Source organism: Sparassis crispa (assembly GCF_003851025.1).
Source record: "Sparassis crispa DNA, contig_000001F, whole genome shotgun sequence".
In the NCBI taxonomy this organism is placed as follows: domain Eukaryota; kingdom Fungi; phylum Basidiomycota; class Agaricomycetes; order Polyporales; family Sparassidaceae; genus Sparassis; species Sparassis crispa.
Window position 1 is genome coordinate 1,733,743 of NW_020939748.1, and position 18,573 is coordinate 1,752,315.

Below are 18,573 nucleotides of genomic sequence, written 5' to 3' on the forward strand. Positions count from 1 at the left end.
AGCCACAGGCACGTCTTACCTGTGTACAAGCTTCGTGCTGTAAAAAGTTCTCATGGTGACAGTTCCACCTACTGACGACATCCAGGGTGATGGCGAAATATTCAGATCTGTACAGATGGGCCCTCAGGTACTCAGCCGATCCAGTCTTCCACAGATATCTCAGCCTGCCAGTGACTATCCGTATCATTTTATTCATTGTGAGGATGTCACCACACTAATGTCGGATGGTTTTCATAACCTTTATCTATAGATTTATCTCCTGGTGTAAATACTTAGAGTCAGGGACTCAGGACAACTCAGAAATTTCACGAGGTCGTGTGCATGTGCACAATGGCCTGCAAGATCGCTATGCACAATGGGAAATGCATGGAGGTTATGCAGCTTCATTTTACCCCCTGCTACTATCTAGTCCAGTTTTGCTGATGTGTTCGCGCGCACCTTCGAATCTGCTCATCCCGCAAGTAGTGTATGGCATGGGTATTGCCAACCCACATGGGTTGTAAGTATGGGTATCCATGGGTATGGGTGTGGGTCAGCAGTAAGTAACCCATGGAAACCCATGGGCCATCTTATGGGTTTGTTATAAAGATAGGGTTCCAGAAGTGTGCTGGTGGCATAACTGTACAGTACCTTTATTAGGTAATTCAAACCTGGTATCACACACAGCCATCTCATCACTTCAAAAGCATGGCAGGTGACAGTGCAAAGACTTGCATACTGCTATTGTACTATGACTCCCACACTGCAACCCATGGGATACCCATGATGAGTCTTGACCCATATAGACCCATAGCTGACCCATACCCAACCCATGGAAAACTCATACTCATGTGATGGGTATGGGTTTTCTGTGGGTATGGGTGTGGGTATACCTTATCAGACCCATGGAATACCCATGCTAGACACTACCCGCAAGTGTCTACATATGCAGTTCAGCACCACTCAAACACAGTTGCTCCATACGGCATTCAGAGGCCGCCGTGGCCTTCCCCATCCTATAGTGTCCCTTCTACGCCATTTTTTACACCTTCATCGGCATCATCTGTAATATCTATGCAACCTCGGGTTAGTAGGCACAATCATGAGGGCTATTCCTATCTTCTTCTGGGCTTGTGCAGCTAGTAGCGGAGCATGCATGGCCGTCATCTTCCCCTGGCCTGGCACGATGATGAGAAATGTATCCTTGCTGTGGATGAGGTCCAAGCCATGGTGTAGCTGGAAATTGTGAACCGAGGGAACTCCGCACTTCTGAATGATCAGCGACTTGAGCCATTCCGAAGAGCCTTCTGCAGGTATGATAGACATATAGAATCATGTTGATTAATTGCTACATAGCATATAGTATAAGTTACAAAGAGATGCGAGTCGATGCGACACTGATGTCTCTGCCACCAACACATTTTGGGAATTACAGTTTAGTGCTGATGATGCAGCTGTCCCTTCCGGTGTCCAGCACATAGCTCAAAAACTCCCATGGGGGACTTCTCAGTGGGCTCCCAGATAATAATCCTGGACTACCATGTGACAAGGTTATGCCACACAGCCATTTCTCCCATGTTCCTTTGTTCTCTGAACAATGTTGTATCCACATGTCATCGTGTCTCAGCTCACAGTGGGTAGAGATCAATACATTTATGATATGATTACTTCACCTTGCACCAATGTGAATTCCAACCACTATGTAAGGTCAGTCTGCATCTTTTGCCGGTATCGCAAGTCATGCATGTTTGATATGCATTTCAACATGGTATTTGGCACTTCCCAAGTCTCTCGCGAAGCTGTCAGTTGAGCTTGTTGCTGTCACCATCGCCGTCTGCAGTCGATCACCAGATGACATTTCAAGCTCCCGCATTATTCATACAAAATGATCGTCATTCATGTATACAAAATGCATACACCAATTCCAAATACACGGCAACTACACCAGAATGAAAGTAATGCCATGCCAGTGCCCACAATTCAGCCGGCCATTCAGGCAGTACCAGCGGCCATGCCACTGTCGATGCCGGCTTGAAACAAATTGACAGGTTGCTCGACATTGTCAATCTTTGAGTTGTTGCTCTCAACATGCTTCTTGCGATCACTCTTACAGCCATTTGCGGAACATAGGGTGCGGGTGCAAAATTTCTATTTTTTGACATTGTACAGTATATCTACAGTAGCGGTGTCATTCTGTATGCAATTTCTCTGAAAATTAGTGCAACTGAATGGCACAGTGAATATGTAGGGGATGGTGTTGTCAGATTTTTGAAAAGCCTGATTTGAGCATATGTTGAGATACCTAACCATCTGCATATAGCATTTCTAAGTTTGTGAGACAGCCATGACACCCAGCTGACAAGTGATCAATGTCTGATATCAGTGGTTGATACCTACAGGTTTCACCTGTGTGCATGCAATATGGACAATTTACACTGCTATACCTGCTGATCGCAGTTCTGGCAAATCACACTCTTCAAAATCTGACAAGACCATCCCCTGGATATTCACTGTGCCATTCAGTTGCACTAATTTTCAGAGATGTCGGATGAGAAACAATAGAACTATTGTGGATATACTTTACAATGTCAAAAAAATAGAAATTTCGTGCCTGTGCCCTATGTTCTGCAAACAGCTGTAAGTATGTGTCGCATTGCTCTACCATCAAACAAGATGAGTTGTGTGCATGTGAAGAGAAAGACAGAACCATGCACTTGTTGACCGCTTTCTGGTCTCCCTCAGCCTTCTCGTGGATGAATGTCAATCTTTCGTTCACCTTTCTCCAGTACGTCTTCTCACCATACTTAGTGTCCAGCATGGGTATTTCATGGGTCTGATAAGATATACCCACACTCATACCCACAGAAAACCCATACCCATCACATGGGTATGGGTTTTCCATGGGTTGGGTATGAGTCAGCTATGGGTCTGTATGAGTCAAGACCCATCATGGGTATCCCAGGGGTTGCAGTGTGGGAGTCATAGTACAATAGCAGTATGCAAGTCTTTGCACTGTCACCTGCCATGCTTTTGAAGTGATGAGATGGCTGTGTGTGATACCAGGTTTGAATTACCTAATAAAGGTACTGTACAGTTATGCCACCAGCACACTTCTGGAACCCTATCTTTATAACAAACCCATAAGATGGCCCATGGGTTTCCATGGGTTACTTACTGCTGACCCACACCCATACCCATGGATACCCATACTTACAACCCATGTGGGTTGGCAATACTCATGCCATACATTAGTCGAGACACTTTAGTAGCCAGTTCTCTGGTTTCAATACAAGTTATTGAGACTTGAGCAAAGCCGAGCTTTCAACACACTCAACAACTGAATAAGTACTTGGAACATGGTTAGAGACATGTCAGATCTGCACAAACCGAGACAGTATATTTGGACTTAGTCTAGGATCATTGTCCACCTACCCTCTGAGAACTGCCCAATGCCGATGACAGGCTGTAGCGACATTCCCTTGCATTTTGTGGACTCGGAGGAGGTTGAACTTTAATGTCCTGCACCTCCACGCACAAATCTCTCTATGTGTGCAACACATAATGCACATTAATCTGTGTGTTCACTGAGATTCTTGAGCACTCACAAAGCTACACTGTTTTAGCCTGATTATCCAGAATTTTTCAGTGAGCAAAATGCAAGCTTCGGGTTGCATTGGCATGATATTCCCATGAGGTGGTCCTCAGAGGCCGGTCGGTAATGATCTCAGCCTCTAAGTATTAGAAAGGAATGACTTCCGAGTCAATGCAGCAGTGGTGATCAGATTAATACAGTGGTTTGCATATGAAACTGCAGTCGCTGATGCGCACGCCGTGCACTGTTTGTTTCGGCCAAATACATCAGGAAAACCCAACTTTCTCTTATGGACTTATTTAGACTTTTGGGTCTGAGAACCCTTATTTAAGGCCATAAGTGTTCAAATAAGTCGAATTTCAGACACTCAGGGAATATGCCTTAGGCCCTTTTTGTCCTTATATCCTTAAATAAGGACCATAAGTCAATTTAAGTTATTTAAGTGTCCTTTTAAGGAAAAGTGGGGTTTTCCTGATGTACCTTCCTAACATGGTATGCCTGGGTGGTGCAGCTCCAGCCACCAATGTCTGGCACCTTCTGTGTGGGCTGCAGTGTCACATGGAGAGTAAAAAGGAAAGGGGCACAAGATGTCTGATGGAATGTGTAGTCTTATACCAAGAACCATCCATGTTCCACGTGGACAGTCTTGTATCAAAGTCCGGTTGTTACTACAGGGTTGTGACTGCACTGGCAGGGTGGGCTATTAAATAAATTTATTAGGGCTTCTCAATTCTCATTTTTCAGCTCACCCACCTTGCTGATGATTAGCCAGGATTAGCCAAGTGATGGCCAATATTAGGGTACTTTGGAGTAGAGGTTTTGACCAGTTTTCGAGCCAGTTTTCGAGCAGTTTTTGATCTGGCTTTCCCTGAGGAGCCCCAAAACTGTCTTCAACCTTGAACAACAACCCACTGAAAACAGGTTTCGGCTAGGCCCAGAGACACTGTTGGGAAGCAGACTTCAAATAAGTCATGCTACTGTGAGCCGGTGTGCGACCGGTGAACACTCAGAAACAAAACAGGAATGAAATATCTTCGTGAGAGCATACAGAAGAGATCTCAGTAAGTACTAGGTAAGGTACAGCTGTAGGGCAAATAACACATACCTTTATGAGAGCGTACAAAAGAGATCTGAGGCTCTGACGAATGCGCGAGTCGAAATATCAACTAACACGAGAGATGTCATGCTGTAACCCCAAGACGGGGTTACACTCCTCCTCACCATGAAAAATTATCCAGAAGCATAAAAAGATAAGGAGGGAAAAAAACTGAAGATACAGATTAATGTGGGTGAGAGAGTAAGTAGGTGTCGAGTGCAGTGAGTTCATTGACTTCTCAGCCTGGCAGCCAGATGTCATGTTCAGGTCCATAACCTTTGAAGCACACTAGGTATTGGAAGCCATGACCATGGGGGTGGTGGTCGATGGTGGCATCAACCTCCCACTCTTTGACACCATCTTTGATGATGAGCAGTCCCGGTTGACTGTGTTGAGATGAAGGGAAGAGCAAGGCATCATTAGCTTTCCAAGGTTTAAGAAGTGAAGAGTGGAACATAGGGAAAATTTGCATGGAAGGGGGAAGGTCAAGGGCATATACAGAAGATTCGGGGTATACATGTAAAATAAAGTATGGACCATTGAAGCACACCATGAATTTAGCAACATAGTGGTCACCACATTGCATGTAATCTCTCCATCAGTGGAAGGTGGAGAGGAGGATGCAGCCACCTACATTGTAGGTGATCTCGTCACCTTGCGAACAGTTCACCAGTGCCACCTGGTTCACCTTTGTGAGAAAGAGATTATCTTGTGCCTCCAAAACATCAGTTTCGATGGACACAATGAGTCTGGAGGCTAGGTTCACTTCTGAGGAGTGATCGTCTGCCAACGATGCCTCAAGAAATGAGCAAGTGGAAGGGGGAGAATCCCGTCGACTCGTTCACAGTATTCATGATCGTGAAACATACACGCGGGAGTGCGCGTACCCAGTCACATTGGTTTCATGCAACATGGTAATGGAGGGCCTGGATGACGGTCTTATTGGAATGCTCGGAAGAACTGTCAGTCTGAGGATGGTATGCGGAGGACATTTTCAACTTGACACCAGTGAGCCGATGAAGCAATTTCCAGAACTGGCTGATGAATAGTTTGTTATGGTCGGTCATCAGCCAGTTCTGGAAATTGCTTCATCGGCTCACTGGTGTCAAGTTGAAAATGTCCTCCGCATACCATCCTCAGACTGACAGTTCTTCCGAGCATTCCAATAAGACCGTCATCCAGGCCCTCCATTACCATGTTGCATGAAACCAATGTGACTGGGTACGCGCACTCCCGCGTGTATGTTTCACGATCATGAATACTGTGAACGAGTCGACGGGATTCTCCCCCTTCCACTTGCTCATTTCTTGAGGCATCGTTGGCAGACGATCACTCCTCAGAAGTGAACCTAGCCTCCAGACTCATTGTGTCCATCGAAACTGATGTTTTGGAGGCACAAGATAATCTCTTTCTCACAAAGGTGAACCAGGTGGCACTGGTGAACTGTTCGCAAGGTGACGAGATCACCTACAATGTAGGTGGCTGCATCCTCCTCTCCACCTTCCACTGATGGAGAGATTACATGCAATGTGGTGACCACTATGTTGCTAAATTCATGGTGTGCTTCAATGGTCCATACTTTATTTTACATGTATACCCCGAATCTTCTGTATATGCCCTTGACCTTCCCCCTTCCATGCAAATTTTCCCTATGTTCCACTCTTCACTTCTTAAACCTTGGAAAGCTAATGATGCCTTGCTCTTCCCTTCATCTCAACACAGTCAACCGGGACTGCTCATCATCAAAGATGGTGTCAAAGAGTGGGAGGTTGATGCCACCATCGACCACCACCCCCATGGTCATGGCTTCCAATACCTAGTGTGCTTCAAAGGTTATGGACCTGAACATGACATCTGGCTGCCAGGCTGAGAAGTCAATGAACTCACTGCACTCGACACCTACTTACTCTCTCACCCACATTAATCTGTATCTTCAGTTTTTTTCCCTCCTTATCTTTTTATGCTTCTGGATAATTTTTCATGGTGAGGAGGAGTGTAACCCCGTCTTGGGGTTACAGCATGACATCTCTCGTGTTAGTTGATATTTCGACTCGCGCATTCGTCAGAGCCTCAGATCTCTTTTGTACGCTCTCATAAAGGTATGTGTTATTTGCCCTACAGCTGTACCTTACCTAGTACTTACTGAGATCTCTTCTGTATGCTCTCACGAAGATATTTCATTCCTGTTTTGTTTCTGAGTGTTCACCGGTCGCACACCGGCTCACAGTAGCATGACTTATTTGAAGTCTGCTTCCCAACAGTGTCTCTGGGCCTAGCCGAAACCTGTTTTCAGTGGGTTGTTGTTCAAGGTTGAAGACAGTTTTGGGGCTCCTCAGGGAAAGCCAGATCAAAAACTGCTCGAAAACTGGCTCGAAAACTGGTCAAAACCTCTACTCCAAAGTACCCTAATATTGGCCATCACTTGGCTAATCCTGGCTAATCATCAGCAAGGTGGGTGAGCTGAAAAATGAGAATTGAGAAGCCCTAATAAATTTATTTAATAGCCCACCCTGCCAGTGCAGTCACAACCCTGTAGTAACAACCGGACTTTGATACAAGACTGTCCACGTGGAACATGGATGGTTCTTGGTATAAGACTACACATTCCATCAGACATCTTGTGCCCCTTTCCTTTTTACTCTCCATGTGACACTGCAGCCCACACAGAAGGTGCCAGACATTGGTGGCTGGAGCTGCACCACCCAGGCATACCATGTTAGGAAGGTACATCAGGAAAACCCCACTTTTCCTTAAAAGGACACTTAAATAACTTAAATTGACTTATGGTCCTTATTTAAGGATATAAGGACAAAAAGGGCCTAAGGCATATTCCCTGAGTGTCTGAAATTCGACTTATTTGAACACTTATGGCCTTAAATAAGGGTTCTCAGACCCAAAAGTCTAAATAAGTCCATAAGAGAAAGTTGGGTTTTCCTGATGTATTTGGCCGAAACAAACAGTGCACGGCGTGCGCATCAGCGACTGCAGTTTCATATGCAAACCACTGTATTAATCTGATCACCACTGCTGCATTGACTCGGAAGTCATTCCTTTCTAATACTTAGAGGCTGAGATCATTACCGACCGGCCTCTGAGGACCACCTCATGGGAATATCATGCCAATGCAACCCGAAGCTTGCATTTTGCTCACTGAAAAATTCTGGATAATCAGGCTAAAACAGTGTAGCTTTGTGAGTGCTCAAGAATCTCAGTGAACACACAGATTAATGTGCATTATGTGTTGCACACATAGAGAGATTTGTGCGTGGAGGTGCAGGACATTAAAGTTCAACCTCCTCCGAGTCCACAAAATGCAAGGGAATGTCGCTACAGCCTGTCATCGGCATTGGGCAGTTCTCAGAGGGTAGGTGGACAATGATCCTAGACTAAGTCCAAATATACTGTCTCGGTTTGTGCAGATCTGACATGTCTCTAACCATGTTCCAAGTACTTATTCAGTTGTTGAGTGTGTTGAAAGCTCGGCTTTGCTCAAGTCTCAACAACTTGTATTGAAACCAGAGAACTGGCTACTAAAGTGTCTCGACTCTCGACGAACAACACTCACTGCATAAAAACATTGGTTTACTCATGGTTCTAGTAGACACTTGCCTTATGTGACAGCCCCCGACATGAACATAGAAGAGACACACAATTAGTTCAGTGCACTGTAGAACTGCTAATTGGAGTGTGTCAAGGTAACAATGATTGAGGCTCTGATAATTCTACGGAAGTGGCGGCAAGACTGCGAGGCCTGGTGGAGTGAAAGATATATGGTCTTGCACATATGTAGAAGGCAGATCCAATGTGAAGATTTTCCACAATAAATGTGCTTGTACCCAGTCATTACCTCTACCAAACTCCAGAAATGACATCCAGTGAAGAACACCTTTCCAAAGCCCAGGGATGCTGCGACCTCGAGTTCTGTACCCGCAACGAAGCAGGTTCAGGGTTCAGAATGGGAGCCTCGCATCAGGTGCGAATGCGGTGTAGTACTGGGTTAGGGTGTAGCACTGTTGAATCCGTCTTAGAAGGAGGACGCAGATGGCTGGTTTACAGAGTATTTCCAAAGACTTAAGCCTCATTGGCAGTAAGTAAGTCAGAGGTGCTGTGGTGTAAGCGAAAAATATACAGGCAGACTGCATGGCCGAAAGATCCAAGTAAACGAGAAGGATTCTATGGATTGCGTTTCTTGGCAGCCTGTGTTCATCTTGCTATCAGTGCTACCTATGAGTCTAGGAAGCGTGGGCACAGAGCGTTGAGGGCGCTTGTACCTGCAAAGCAAATTCGCAAGCGCCAGCGTCGATCGGAATCTAAGTAGATAGCCATATCAGATTTAATGTTCGAGCAGTGCTGCGCCCACAAGCAACCACACTGACTTCGATTTTATACCCATCGTTGTCGAAAGCCAATCGCGCTTGGGAGAACGCAATCAGTCCCATAATAATTTCAGTATGTAATAGTAACCTTTACAACCCTTGCTCGGGAAACTAAGTAAGTAGGGAGTCTCGAAAAGGTAGATTACCCGCAGGCAGATCATCAATGGAAATGCACGACACGTATCGGTACGTCTATACTACAGTAGAGTTCATACATAGCAATAAACCGAAAGTACTTGTACGAGGACCCAGGCCTAGCTCAGATTGCTGTTTACAATTCTGTCACCTCCTTTGCCAACGATGTCCTGACAGGATGCGGCGAGTCGAAAATGTGGTCGATCTCCTCCAAATTCCTGTGATGAATACACGAATTAGATCAACTGCGAATACACGAAAATCGGGCACACATACCGTCCCTTTGTCTCGACGAAGGTAAGGTAGATGACAACAATGCCAAGTGCATCCCAAGCCGCGTAGAAGATGTAGAACCTGGGAACCGTCCGTCTGTCAAGCCATAAATTGCAAGACAGACGACAGAGACACTCGCCTCCAACCAACTGCTCCGATGGCGACAGGAGGAAGGTAGGTGTTAAACAGACCGCAGGCATTGACGAACAGGTTCATCACAGCTAGACCCTTAGCACTAAATAACGGTTGGCAATTAGCGATCGACATCAAGCTTTAAGAGGATAAAAAAGATACCGGTTGTTGTATGCCAACACCTCCACGGGGTATAGGGATTGCATTGGAGTCCAAACGAAGGAGAATACTAAAGCGACCACATGAGCGGAGGTCGAACTGTATCAATTCCATCATACTCACCGACCAAGAAAATGTAGAGGAACGCGATACCAACGGGTCCCGCTTGCGAATGTTTTGGCGTCAATGCAGTGCAGACCTAACCCAGATCAGCCAATGCAAGACCACCGAATGATTGAAAGAACCGCACCGTAATAATGACGACCGAAATCGACATCCCAGTCGAGCTGAGCATCAGAGTGGGACGACGACCCCACCTCTCAAGGAATTGCAAGCCGCAGAGAGCCGATATCATCATGATTGGAGTCTAATAGAGAAGGGGTCCAGAAAACTATACACAAGAAATGAAAAGTGGTATACTTGAATTGCGTTCAGAAGAAGAACCATGTGCTCGTTGGTCACCCCGGCGGCTTCAACCTGTCGCCGGGTGTAAGCCCAGTCCTGCCCAATGAGTTAAAATGAGACCGGCTGACCATCAGCGGGAAGTAGTAGCTAGTTGGAGGGAGATCCCATTGCCCGAAGAACGCAATACAGATCACAAGGAAGAAACGGTGCCTATCGGACCTTGTCCGCAGAAGGCCTCGGATATCCCACCATCTGGACCGACGTGAGAACACTGACAATTTAAAATATGCATGCGAGTGAACATACCTCTTATCGGTTCCGTTTTCTACTTCGATGACTTCCTTCATTTCTCGCATTTGGAGATTGACGATCTCGCTATCGAGGTTACCTCCACCGTGGTACTTCGCAAGAATTTCGCGAGCCTTCTCGTCTTTGCCTTGACTGACATACCATCCTGTGAGTGGTATGGATGAGTGTGACTGGAATTTAGAGTGAATGCTATATGACATACTCGGGGTCTCAGGAATAAACCACCAAAACATTAAAACAAGGACAGATGGCAGGGCTTGAAGCGCCATCGGCACTCTCCACTGGTACTGTGGGGCACCGGCAACATAAGATAGGCCGAACTCGATCCATGTCGAGAGAATGGTGCCCGAGAAGAAGCACGCCTGATACCTATGAAATTAAAATTAGTCAACTCGGCAATGGAGTCGCAACATTATTCACGCTTACAATCCAGTCAAAATTCCCCGATAAGCTGGGTGTGCCAACTCGACGACATATGCAGGACCTATGAAAGAACCACATTATATTTTTCCCGGTAAACATAGCGAGGTCCACTTACCAGCAGTCTGGGCGATAACAGCACCCAGCCCAAGCACAACACGGCCACCGATGAGATAGTTACCGTTCTGGGCAGCGGTCTGGACGACACTACCAACAAGGCAGATAAACGAGCCGACTGCCATACCCCATCGACGACCCCACATATCTGAAACTTGTCCAGCACCGAGAGATCCAACCTGCAACGGAATACATTAATTTATCACAACGCTGCTGTGCGGGGGGAAATCACCATGTTACCAATAACGTATGAAGCAGCGAACAAGCCTTGCCTCGAACCACCGTGGAGGGAGAAATAATTTTGAAAACTCGTCATAGCGGACGCGCCCCCAAATGTGTTGGCATCGAAGCCGTTGGTGGTGGAGCAAAGGTATGCGACAGCAAGAACCATATAAAGCCTGATCATAGACCGTGACCACGGCTCTACGTGCGACAATTGTCGGTGAGTCGAGATCTGAGAACTCGAAGTGATGTGTGACTTACGCGGTTTTTCCTTGGCCAATACAGCCGCGAGCTCGGAGTGAAGAGGAACTACGACCTCGACCTTACACTCGACGGCCTGTATTGGGTCCTCGAGATGTTCCGTTTCGCCCATCTTGTCAGACTTCGCCATAGTTAGGCCGGGCATCTGAGTCAAGTCGTCGGAGTCGTGCAAACGCGTCGTAGTGTATAGATGTTGAAGACTGAGGAGCTTCTTTCCCTGACGGCCTTATATACGACCATGGGGAAGAAGCCTCGTTCTGTCTCGCTCGTCATGAAGAGTCGGAGGGCGGACCGCCGTCGAATGAGAGTTAGAGGGACCTCCGAGATTTCCCCCGCACTTCGATATCAATTTGATCATGCTCCCCCAAAGATCAGCGCCTTCTAAGACCGATAACAAGCCGACGTCTGTACTTGTACAGGTTTCGAACCACACACGCAGGAGGCCTAGGAACACGTTTGAACCGACGCAAACACTGGCAGAGATTCGTTCCACAACACCTACTAGGATAGGCAACTCGCAAACATTGTTGTCATCGCTGTAACTGTATCCAAAGGAGGGGTCAAGATCACGGGAACGTGCAAAACCAGCTCGGGCCTATGCGTTGTTCCGATTCTGCATCAGCTGACAGGACTGTTTGGGGCAAGAAGAGGGCGAGGCGGAATCGGCGATACCTGCTTGCAAGCCTGAGAGGGGGAAATTGGTGGACGGTGTCGATGCGGCTTCACCCTCCTTGGGGGGTCTTTTCACGGGTCAGCAGATGTAGCAGGACGGGTGCGCGGACCTTGCACACCATTCAGCAGCAGACTGGCAACGGAGGCTACTTTCAGCACATGATCGACGCAAGTGACTTCTATTGCCTACAGGGCAGAAGTTGACAAAAAGCCGACCGTACGACGCACGCTAGCAGGAAACTGCTGTGTCGGTCTTATGCTGGAACCGCTGGTGAACTCGGCTGCCATTCTAATTGGGGGGAGCTAGAAGTCGAGACTAGATGCAGTAGCAACATCGAGAGGCGCAAATGATATTGGAAAGTATAGCCCAGTAATACCCTTAGAAAGAGTTAAAGTAAAGCACACAGAAAAGGAAATTTATTGCTCTTTCCTTTGCTTTGTCCCCTTCTCCGGGATATTCCCCAAGAAACCCTTCTTATGACGGTACTTGAGACTTGCTTGAGACTGTGTTGTCAATCCTGGCTTGGCAAGGGCGGGAACTGGATTTTGAGCACTCGCGGGGTGATCTCGAAAGGCGCATTGATATCATCCGAGTCTGCGTTGAAGATGAGATGATAAGCATCGTCGGTGTGCTTGCTTGTTCTCCTTCGAAGTACCCGTGCTTGCTTGTGCAGATCTCCGCGTGCTCTACCGAACATGCTCGTACCTGCGGGGATGAGCTGCTCAGATCGCATATACCAACCAGATAGGCAGTAACAAGTCATCTTCGGTTCCACCTTAGCGGAACTAGCTTTGCCGTATTGCTCTAGACCGGTCAAACGTGTCAATTTCTCTTGCGTGGATGACATCAGAACTGATTACTTCAGAACACAGCAACCAGTCAGTATCATCAACCAGCCACGAGTTATACGACTCATACTACAGACGTTTAAAAAAATTCATGTGTCATATGCAATGTGGATGGACCAAGCGTCGCGACAACAGCAGGCAAGATGAAGCAAATCGAGCTGATAGACCAGAGTCGAAAGATGTATGCACAATAAATATACCACTTGAGGCTCTCGGCACAGAGCTCGAATCCCTACATCGAATCAGACCACCCGAAAGATCAAATGAAGCGAACAAATCCAACTGCTCGAAGACATGACGCGTCGTAATGCGAAGCTGACAGAAGGTGCGAACCCCACGGCATTCAATCCCACCATCTGAACCTTGCCACTGAGTGAGGTCATACGGCTTCTGACTCCGCCTCCGAGATGATGAACTCAGGGTTCCGCTTCGCATCTCCGCTAGGCATGGGCGCCCACAACGCGCCCAAGTCGAACCATCCACCAGCAGCGGGCGGCGACGCATCTTCTGCGCCATGCGCGTACACCGCGGCACCAAACGCGTCCATGTTATCCGTTGCAGTCAAGGTGTCGGTGTCCGTGCCAGGATGTCCATCAAATGCCATGTGCGGACGTCCAGTGGCGAGGCTATGCATAATAAGGTGACATCCCATGATGAACAGCAGGAGCAGCACAACGATGGCCACGCGCGCCCTAGTCTTCAGCGAAAAGTATGAACTGTGTTCAAACTCATCTTTTGTAGCGGATGAGGGAAGCTGAATCGCAGACGGAAGCTGGGAATGGGAAAAGAACGAAGGCAGAGTGGTGAGCTTGCCCCACAGACGCCGAAATGCGGTAGGTTTCTGTGGTGGGATTAGGAATGCGATGGAGAAGTCGCCATCGTGGGATGGGGACGAAGGGGTCACAATGATTGCCGGAAGAGGTGCCTTCTCATCCACGAGAGGCAGGGATAGGTCTGTCCGTGATATTAGCAACAAATTTGGCCTGGTGAGTACAAGCAACTACATGAAACGGAGAACAATGCTCACCAAGAGGTGCAGGAATTAATGTGTAGTCTAAATGTTGGGGTAACCGGTTGAGGCGAGGAGGACGGCCTGATACACGCGACGTATGTGAGACTTTATCCAGACCGTATTTCCATCTCGCGACACCTACCGGGACGACGCATACTGAATAACAGTGAAGGGGCTGCGAACTGTCTTTGGCTCTAGTGTAGGATAGTATACGGTGAAGCTTGAAAGGCGGAAGGCGGATGTGATCGAAGGTGAATGTCGGAGGTAAAAGAATGTGGTGTCGAAAGGAGAGTCGGTGCGCAAGGCGTTCTGGGAGAATATGAGCAGAGACCAGACGGATGGACGTCGCAGACGAAGGCGACGCTGCCGAAGACTCAAAAGTTGTCGATGCAAGAAGGGACAAGAGAGTCGAGCCATCAAGCCGGCAGCCCCGCACATAGCAACACAAGCGCCCGTTCCCATTCGGCAACTCTCCATCTTCGCAGATACTCCATGGCCCTCCTCGACGCTCCCGGTCTCACAAACGTTGCTGCCCCCATCAGGTCGACGTCCTTACCTGCCGGAGCGTATGTGCTCTCGATAATCTCTCTCCCTTCATCCTACGCCGTTTCCGCATCTGCGCCGAACAACGCTATTCATCTTTTCAACAAGTCGCATCTACACCACTTCCAGACTCTTCCAGGACACCAGGACGCCATAACAGATCTCAAGTCTGTGATCCATTTTGCTGGCGCAACTTCGCCAATTCTCATCTCATGCGGTAAAGACGGAGTGGTCAAGGCGTGGGATGACCGGACCCAATCCGCTGCTCTGCAAAGTGAACAGTGCTTTTTTGCTGCATACTGGCTCGGTAACTGAACTCAACTGGAGTCTACGTTCAATGTGTGAATAGTGTCCACGTCTTCGTCGGGAAGACATAGGCCTCTCCTCTCCTGCGACGTGTCTTCCGATGGATTCTTAGTTGCCGCCGGAACAGATTTCCAAGGGGAAGACGCTTCGATATTATACTGGTGTGTTCTGCCACACATTTTTTCACTCGTTGTGCCAATCAACGTCGCCAAAATTTCACCAACCACATAGGGATCCGCGCAATGCTGCTGCTCCCCTCCGCGTTCACTCATCAACTCACTCAGATGACATCACCGCCTTGCATTTCCTCCACACCAGCTCCTTCACTCCTCATTCCAGTCGTACATTATTGTCGGCATCATCAGACGGTCTCGTCTGTACGTCCAATGCTGACGAGGAAGACGAGGACGAGGCAGGGCTGCATGTGGGCAACTGGGGCTGCAGCGTAGCCCGAGTTGGCTGGGTGCACCGACAGTCCGGTTCGCCGGGAATATGGGCATCCAGCGATATGGAAACGTTCAGTATCTGGTCGAGCGAGGTCTGGCATTTTCATTTTCATATCCGCGCAGTTCTCCCTGATTTTCATGCATAGCTCGACCTTGTCCGAGACGTCGACATCCGCCAGCCGTCGATACACCGCCAAGATCTCACATGGGTCACGGACTACCTCATCGGATGTCACAACCACCACCACATCCCTGCCGATGAGGATAACGATTTGAGCATCTTTGTAGGCTCGAACGAGTGAGTGTTGAAGCTGGTCATGCCCCCTTCTGCCCCCTTCCTCCGCATCTCTGATGTTTTTTCGACAGGGGTGATATCGCTAGCATCTCTCGATCTTCATTTTCAGACCCCAATGCTCCCTGGTTGTTGACGAACACTTGGTCAACTGGGCACACGGGCGTGGTCCGATCTGTTTTATGGGACGAACGCGTACGTCAAGGCTCGCATTCGTTTACATTCACTGAATGACTGGTGCCATGTGGGAATTTGAACAGAATAATGTCCTTCTCACGGGTGGGGAAGACTCCAGGCTGAACGTTTGGTCTAGTCCTGCAGTACCACTTTCAGCCTCGCGCGGACAGCCTGCCAAATTGAAACGCAAAAGCGAGGACAATGCCATGGACGTTGATGCAGACGAAGATGTCGCTTTGCTTAAAAAGACGCGCTCCTAGATGCAGTCAGAATACCGCATTGACTGTTGACGGAGGTGCCTAGTAGAGGATGTACCAGTGTATTGCATCAGTAATCCAAAAGTCGTACAATTGCACCCTGATGCACCGGCAGAAATTCGTCCGAGAGATATCACATCCTAAATACGCCGAAGCCCTTGCTGTCACCGTCCCAAGTCGTGGGCACACCTCCTGCTGCGTTGGTGCCCCGTTTCCGGCTCGCAAGAGACAACGCGAGACCTACGGTGTCGCGGGTATCCGTGGGCTTGATGATTCCGTCATCCCATAGCCGTGCAGATGCATACAGAGCTGTCGACTGCTCCTCAATCTCGTCTTTCAGATTAGAGTGTTTTGTGGGGTCCCTGTCCGAAGTTTTCAGTTCAGAACGAGTATACTGCCTGTCTACGCACTTGGAAACCGTAGCCATGACCTGAGATAGCTGGCCAGGCCCCATAACTGAGACCTTGGCATTCTGAAAGTTGGTGAGCTACTTTATTCCCAACAAGCTGAGCAAGAAATTAAAACATACCGGCCACATCCATAAGAAACGTGGAGAATACTGGTATCGCATATCAGGTACCGTCGCAGAAAAACACGTACAAATCGCTTACAGCCCGACCACACATCCCTGTGACAATTTCATTGAATTAAGGGCGGGTGATAGAACAAAGGAACTTACCGTAATTGCCCGCTCCATAACTACCACCCACAATGACGGTCAACTTTGGGACGTCTGCGCATGCAACAGCCCGAACCATCTTCGCGCCGTCCTTCGCAATGCCACCGCGTTCCGCTTTCGAACCTACCATATATCCGGTCACATTTACCAGGAAAAGTAAGGGTATCTGACGCTGAGAGCACAATTGAATGAAGTGCGTCGCCTTTAGAGCTGACTGAGAGAACAAGATGCCGTTGTTGGCTACGATCCCCACGGGGTAGCCGTGGATGTGCGCGAATCCCTGTGAGGTAGGATATGAGTCGCGGGCTACTCACATTCTAAGAAACGGAGCGGGCTGCGCACGGTGGCTATCGTCTGTCCATATTCCTTCTTGAACTCTCGGAAGCGGCTTCCATCAACAACACGGGCGATGACGTCTCGCATGTCAAATGCCTGCCGCAAATCAGTACCAACAATCCCATGTAACTCTGAGGCCGGATACAGAGGGTCCTCCGGTACACTTGGAGGCTTCCATGGTGTTCAGTCGACCAACACATTATTCATGGTATTTCACTCACAGGCACTTCCTGCCCACCGGCTTTTCCTAGATCACCCACAATTCCCCGGGCAATGGCGATGGCATGTTCGTCATCTCGGGCTAAATGGTCCGTTACTCCACTTTCGGAAGAATGCATCTGACCGCCACCAAGTGTTTCTTCGTCCACCTCTTCCCCGGTCGCCGCCTTCACCAACGGCGGGCCGGCAAGGAAGATGCGGCCTTGTTCTCGAACAATAATGTTCTCGTCTGCCATTGCCGGGACGTAGGCACCACCTACATATACGAGATGACCAACGGAGAGAAGATTGGAGAGTTATATTGACCTGCGACAGAAATGCCATGCACGATCGCGATTTGCGGTATACTCAGAGCAGACATTTGTGCCATGTTATAGAAGATACGACCAAAATGCTCCTTGTCAGGGAAGACCTACAAAGTTTATCGATCAGTCGGTGAAATGCTGACCAGTGTCAATTTTGGGGGACCTACATTGGCTTGATGCGGCAATGCGGCCCCTCCAGACTCCACTGTGAAAGAAATATGGACTAGGGTGAGGAAGAAAGGTACGGCTATTTACATACCGACGTAGACACAAGGCAAGCCATGCTCTCGAGCAATCTCTTGCGCTCGCAGATGCTTCTTGACCTGAAAAAGTATAACACTAAGTCTCATGCGTGCTCTGCATAGTAAACAAGTCGTTGTAGACGCACGGTCAAAGGATAATATGAGCCTCCCTTTACGGTCGCGTCGTTGACAACAATAACACATTCTCGGCCAGATATTCGACCTATACCGGTAATAATACCTGCACATGGGACGTTGTCCGGGTAGACGTCATGGGCAGCGAGCTGGGAGAACTCAAGAAACGGAGTATGCGGGTCAAGGAGGGCAGCCAGCCTGCAGTCATACAGCACGAATGTCTGAATGGACGACTCTATACAGCAGACCGGAGCGAACCAACCTCTCCCGAGGCAACTTCTTCCCGCTCTTCCTCATACGCTCCACTGCCTTGGCCCCGCCGCCCTGCCTAACTGCGGCCATCTTCGCGTCAATGTCTGCTACCAAAGCGCTCATGGCCTGTGCTTTAGCAACGAACTCGGGTGCCGAGGGCGAGATGAGTGACGGTAGGACATAGGCTCTACGCGAACCGTGGATGAGACCTCGACGGAAAGCTTGAAAACTGGGAGATGCAAGTCGCATACTGTCCGGATACCAGAATTATCTGCAGCTGGCGTTCAGTGGCACTCATCGGCGAAGCCAAGGAGCAACGAAACGCGAACACCGGCAACAAGTGCTCGATCGGTGCGCTACCCCGCAATCACGTGC

At 48.5% G+C, this 18,573-nt stretch overlaps 5 protein-coding genes across 5 annotated transcripts; 1 reads left to right on the forward strand and 4 right to left on the reverse strand.

Moving 5' to 3' along the window:
- Window positions 1-9,314: 9,314 nt before the first annotated feature.
- Window positions 9,315-11,606, reverse strand: SCP_0205680 (Lactose permease; the record flags this gene model as incomplete). Its single annotated transcript, XM_027754482.1, has 14 exons — window positions 9,315-9,396; window positions 9,455-9,532; window positions 9,591-9,686; window positions 9,746-9,812; window positions 9,866-9,941; window positions 9,993-10,109; window positions 10,163-10,219; window positions 10,276-10,399; window positions 10,454-10,601; window positions 10,659-10,825; window positions 10,883-10,940; window positions 10,995-11,172; window positions 11,226-11,416; window positions 11,477-11,606. 14 exons carry the CDS (start codon window positions 11,604-11,606, stop codon window positions 9,315-9,317), a joined length of 1,569 nt encoding a protein of 522 aa, XP_027610283.1.
- Window positions 11,607-12,660: 1,054 nt separating this feature from the next.
- SCP_0205690 (hypothetical protein) lies at window positions 12,661-12,996 on the reverse strand (the record flags this gene model as incomplete). Its single annotated transcript, XM_027754483.1, has 1 exon — window positions 12,661-12,996. The coding sequence occupies one exon, from the start codon at window positions 12,994-12,996 to the stop codon at window positions 12,661-12,663; it is 336 nt and encodes a 111-aa protein (XP_027610284.1).
- A 380-nt stretch (window positions 12,997-13,376) lies between these two features.
- Window positions 13,377-14,164, reverse strand: SCP_0205700 (hypothetical protein; the record flags this gene model as incomplete). The annotated part of the gene is made up of 3 exons (XM_027754484.1): window positions 13,377-13,951; window positions 14,025-14,090; window positions 14,152-14,164. 3 exons carry the CDS (start codon window positions 14,162-14,164, stop codon window positions 13,377-13,379), a joined length of 654 nt encoding a protein of 217 aa, XP_027610285.1.
- Window positions 14,165-14,501: 337 nt separating this feature from the next.
- On the forward strand, window positions 14,502-16,033 carry SCP_0205710 (WD40 repeat-like protein; the record flags this gene model as incomplete). The annotated part of the gene is made up of 6 exons (XM_027754485.1): window positions 14,502-14,826; window positions 14,902-15,019; window positions 15,090-15,396; window positions 15,451-15,602; window positions 15,671-15,791; window positions 15,857-16,033. 6 exons carry the CDS (start codon window positions 14,502-14,504, stop codon window positions 16,031-16,033), a joined length of 1,200 nt encoding a protein of 399 aa, XP_027610286.1.
- Window positions 16,034-16,163: 130 nt separating this feature from the next.
- Window positions 16,164-18,447, reverse strand: SCP_0205720 (carboxyl transferase; the record flags this gene model as incomplete). Its single annotated transcript, XM_027754486.1, has 12 exons — window positions 16,164-16,392; window positions 16,441-16,502; window positions 16,560-16,589; window positions 16,642-16,658; window positions 16,710-16,989; window positions 17,052-17,216; window positions 17,267-17,520; window positions 17,571-17,676; window positions 17,737-17,774; window positions 17,829-17,892; window positions 17,958-18,144; window positions 18,209-18,447. The coding sequence occupies 12 exons, from the start codon at window positions 18,445-18,447 to the stop codon at window positions 16,164-16,166; spliced, it is 1,671 nt and encodes a 556-aa protein (XP_027610287.1).
- Between the last annotated feature and the right edge of the window lie 126 nt (window positions 18,448-18,573).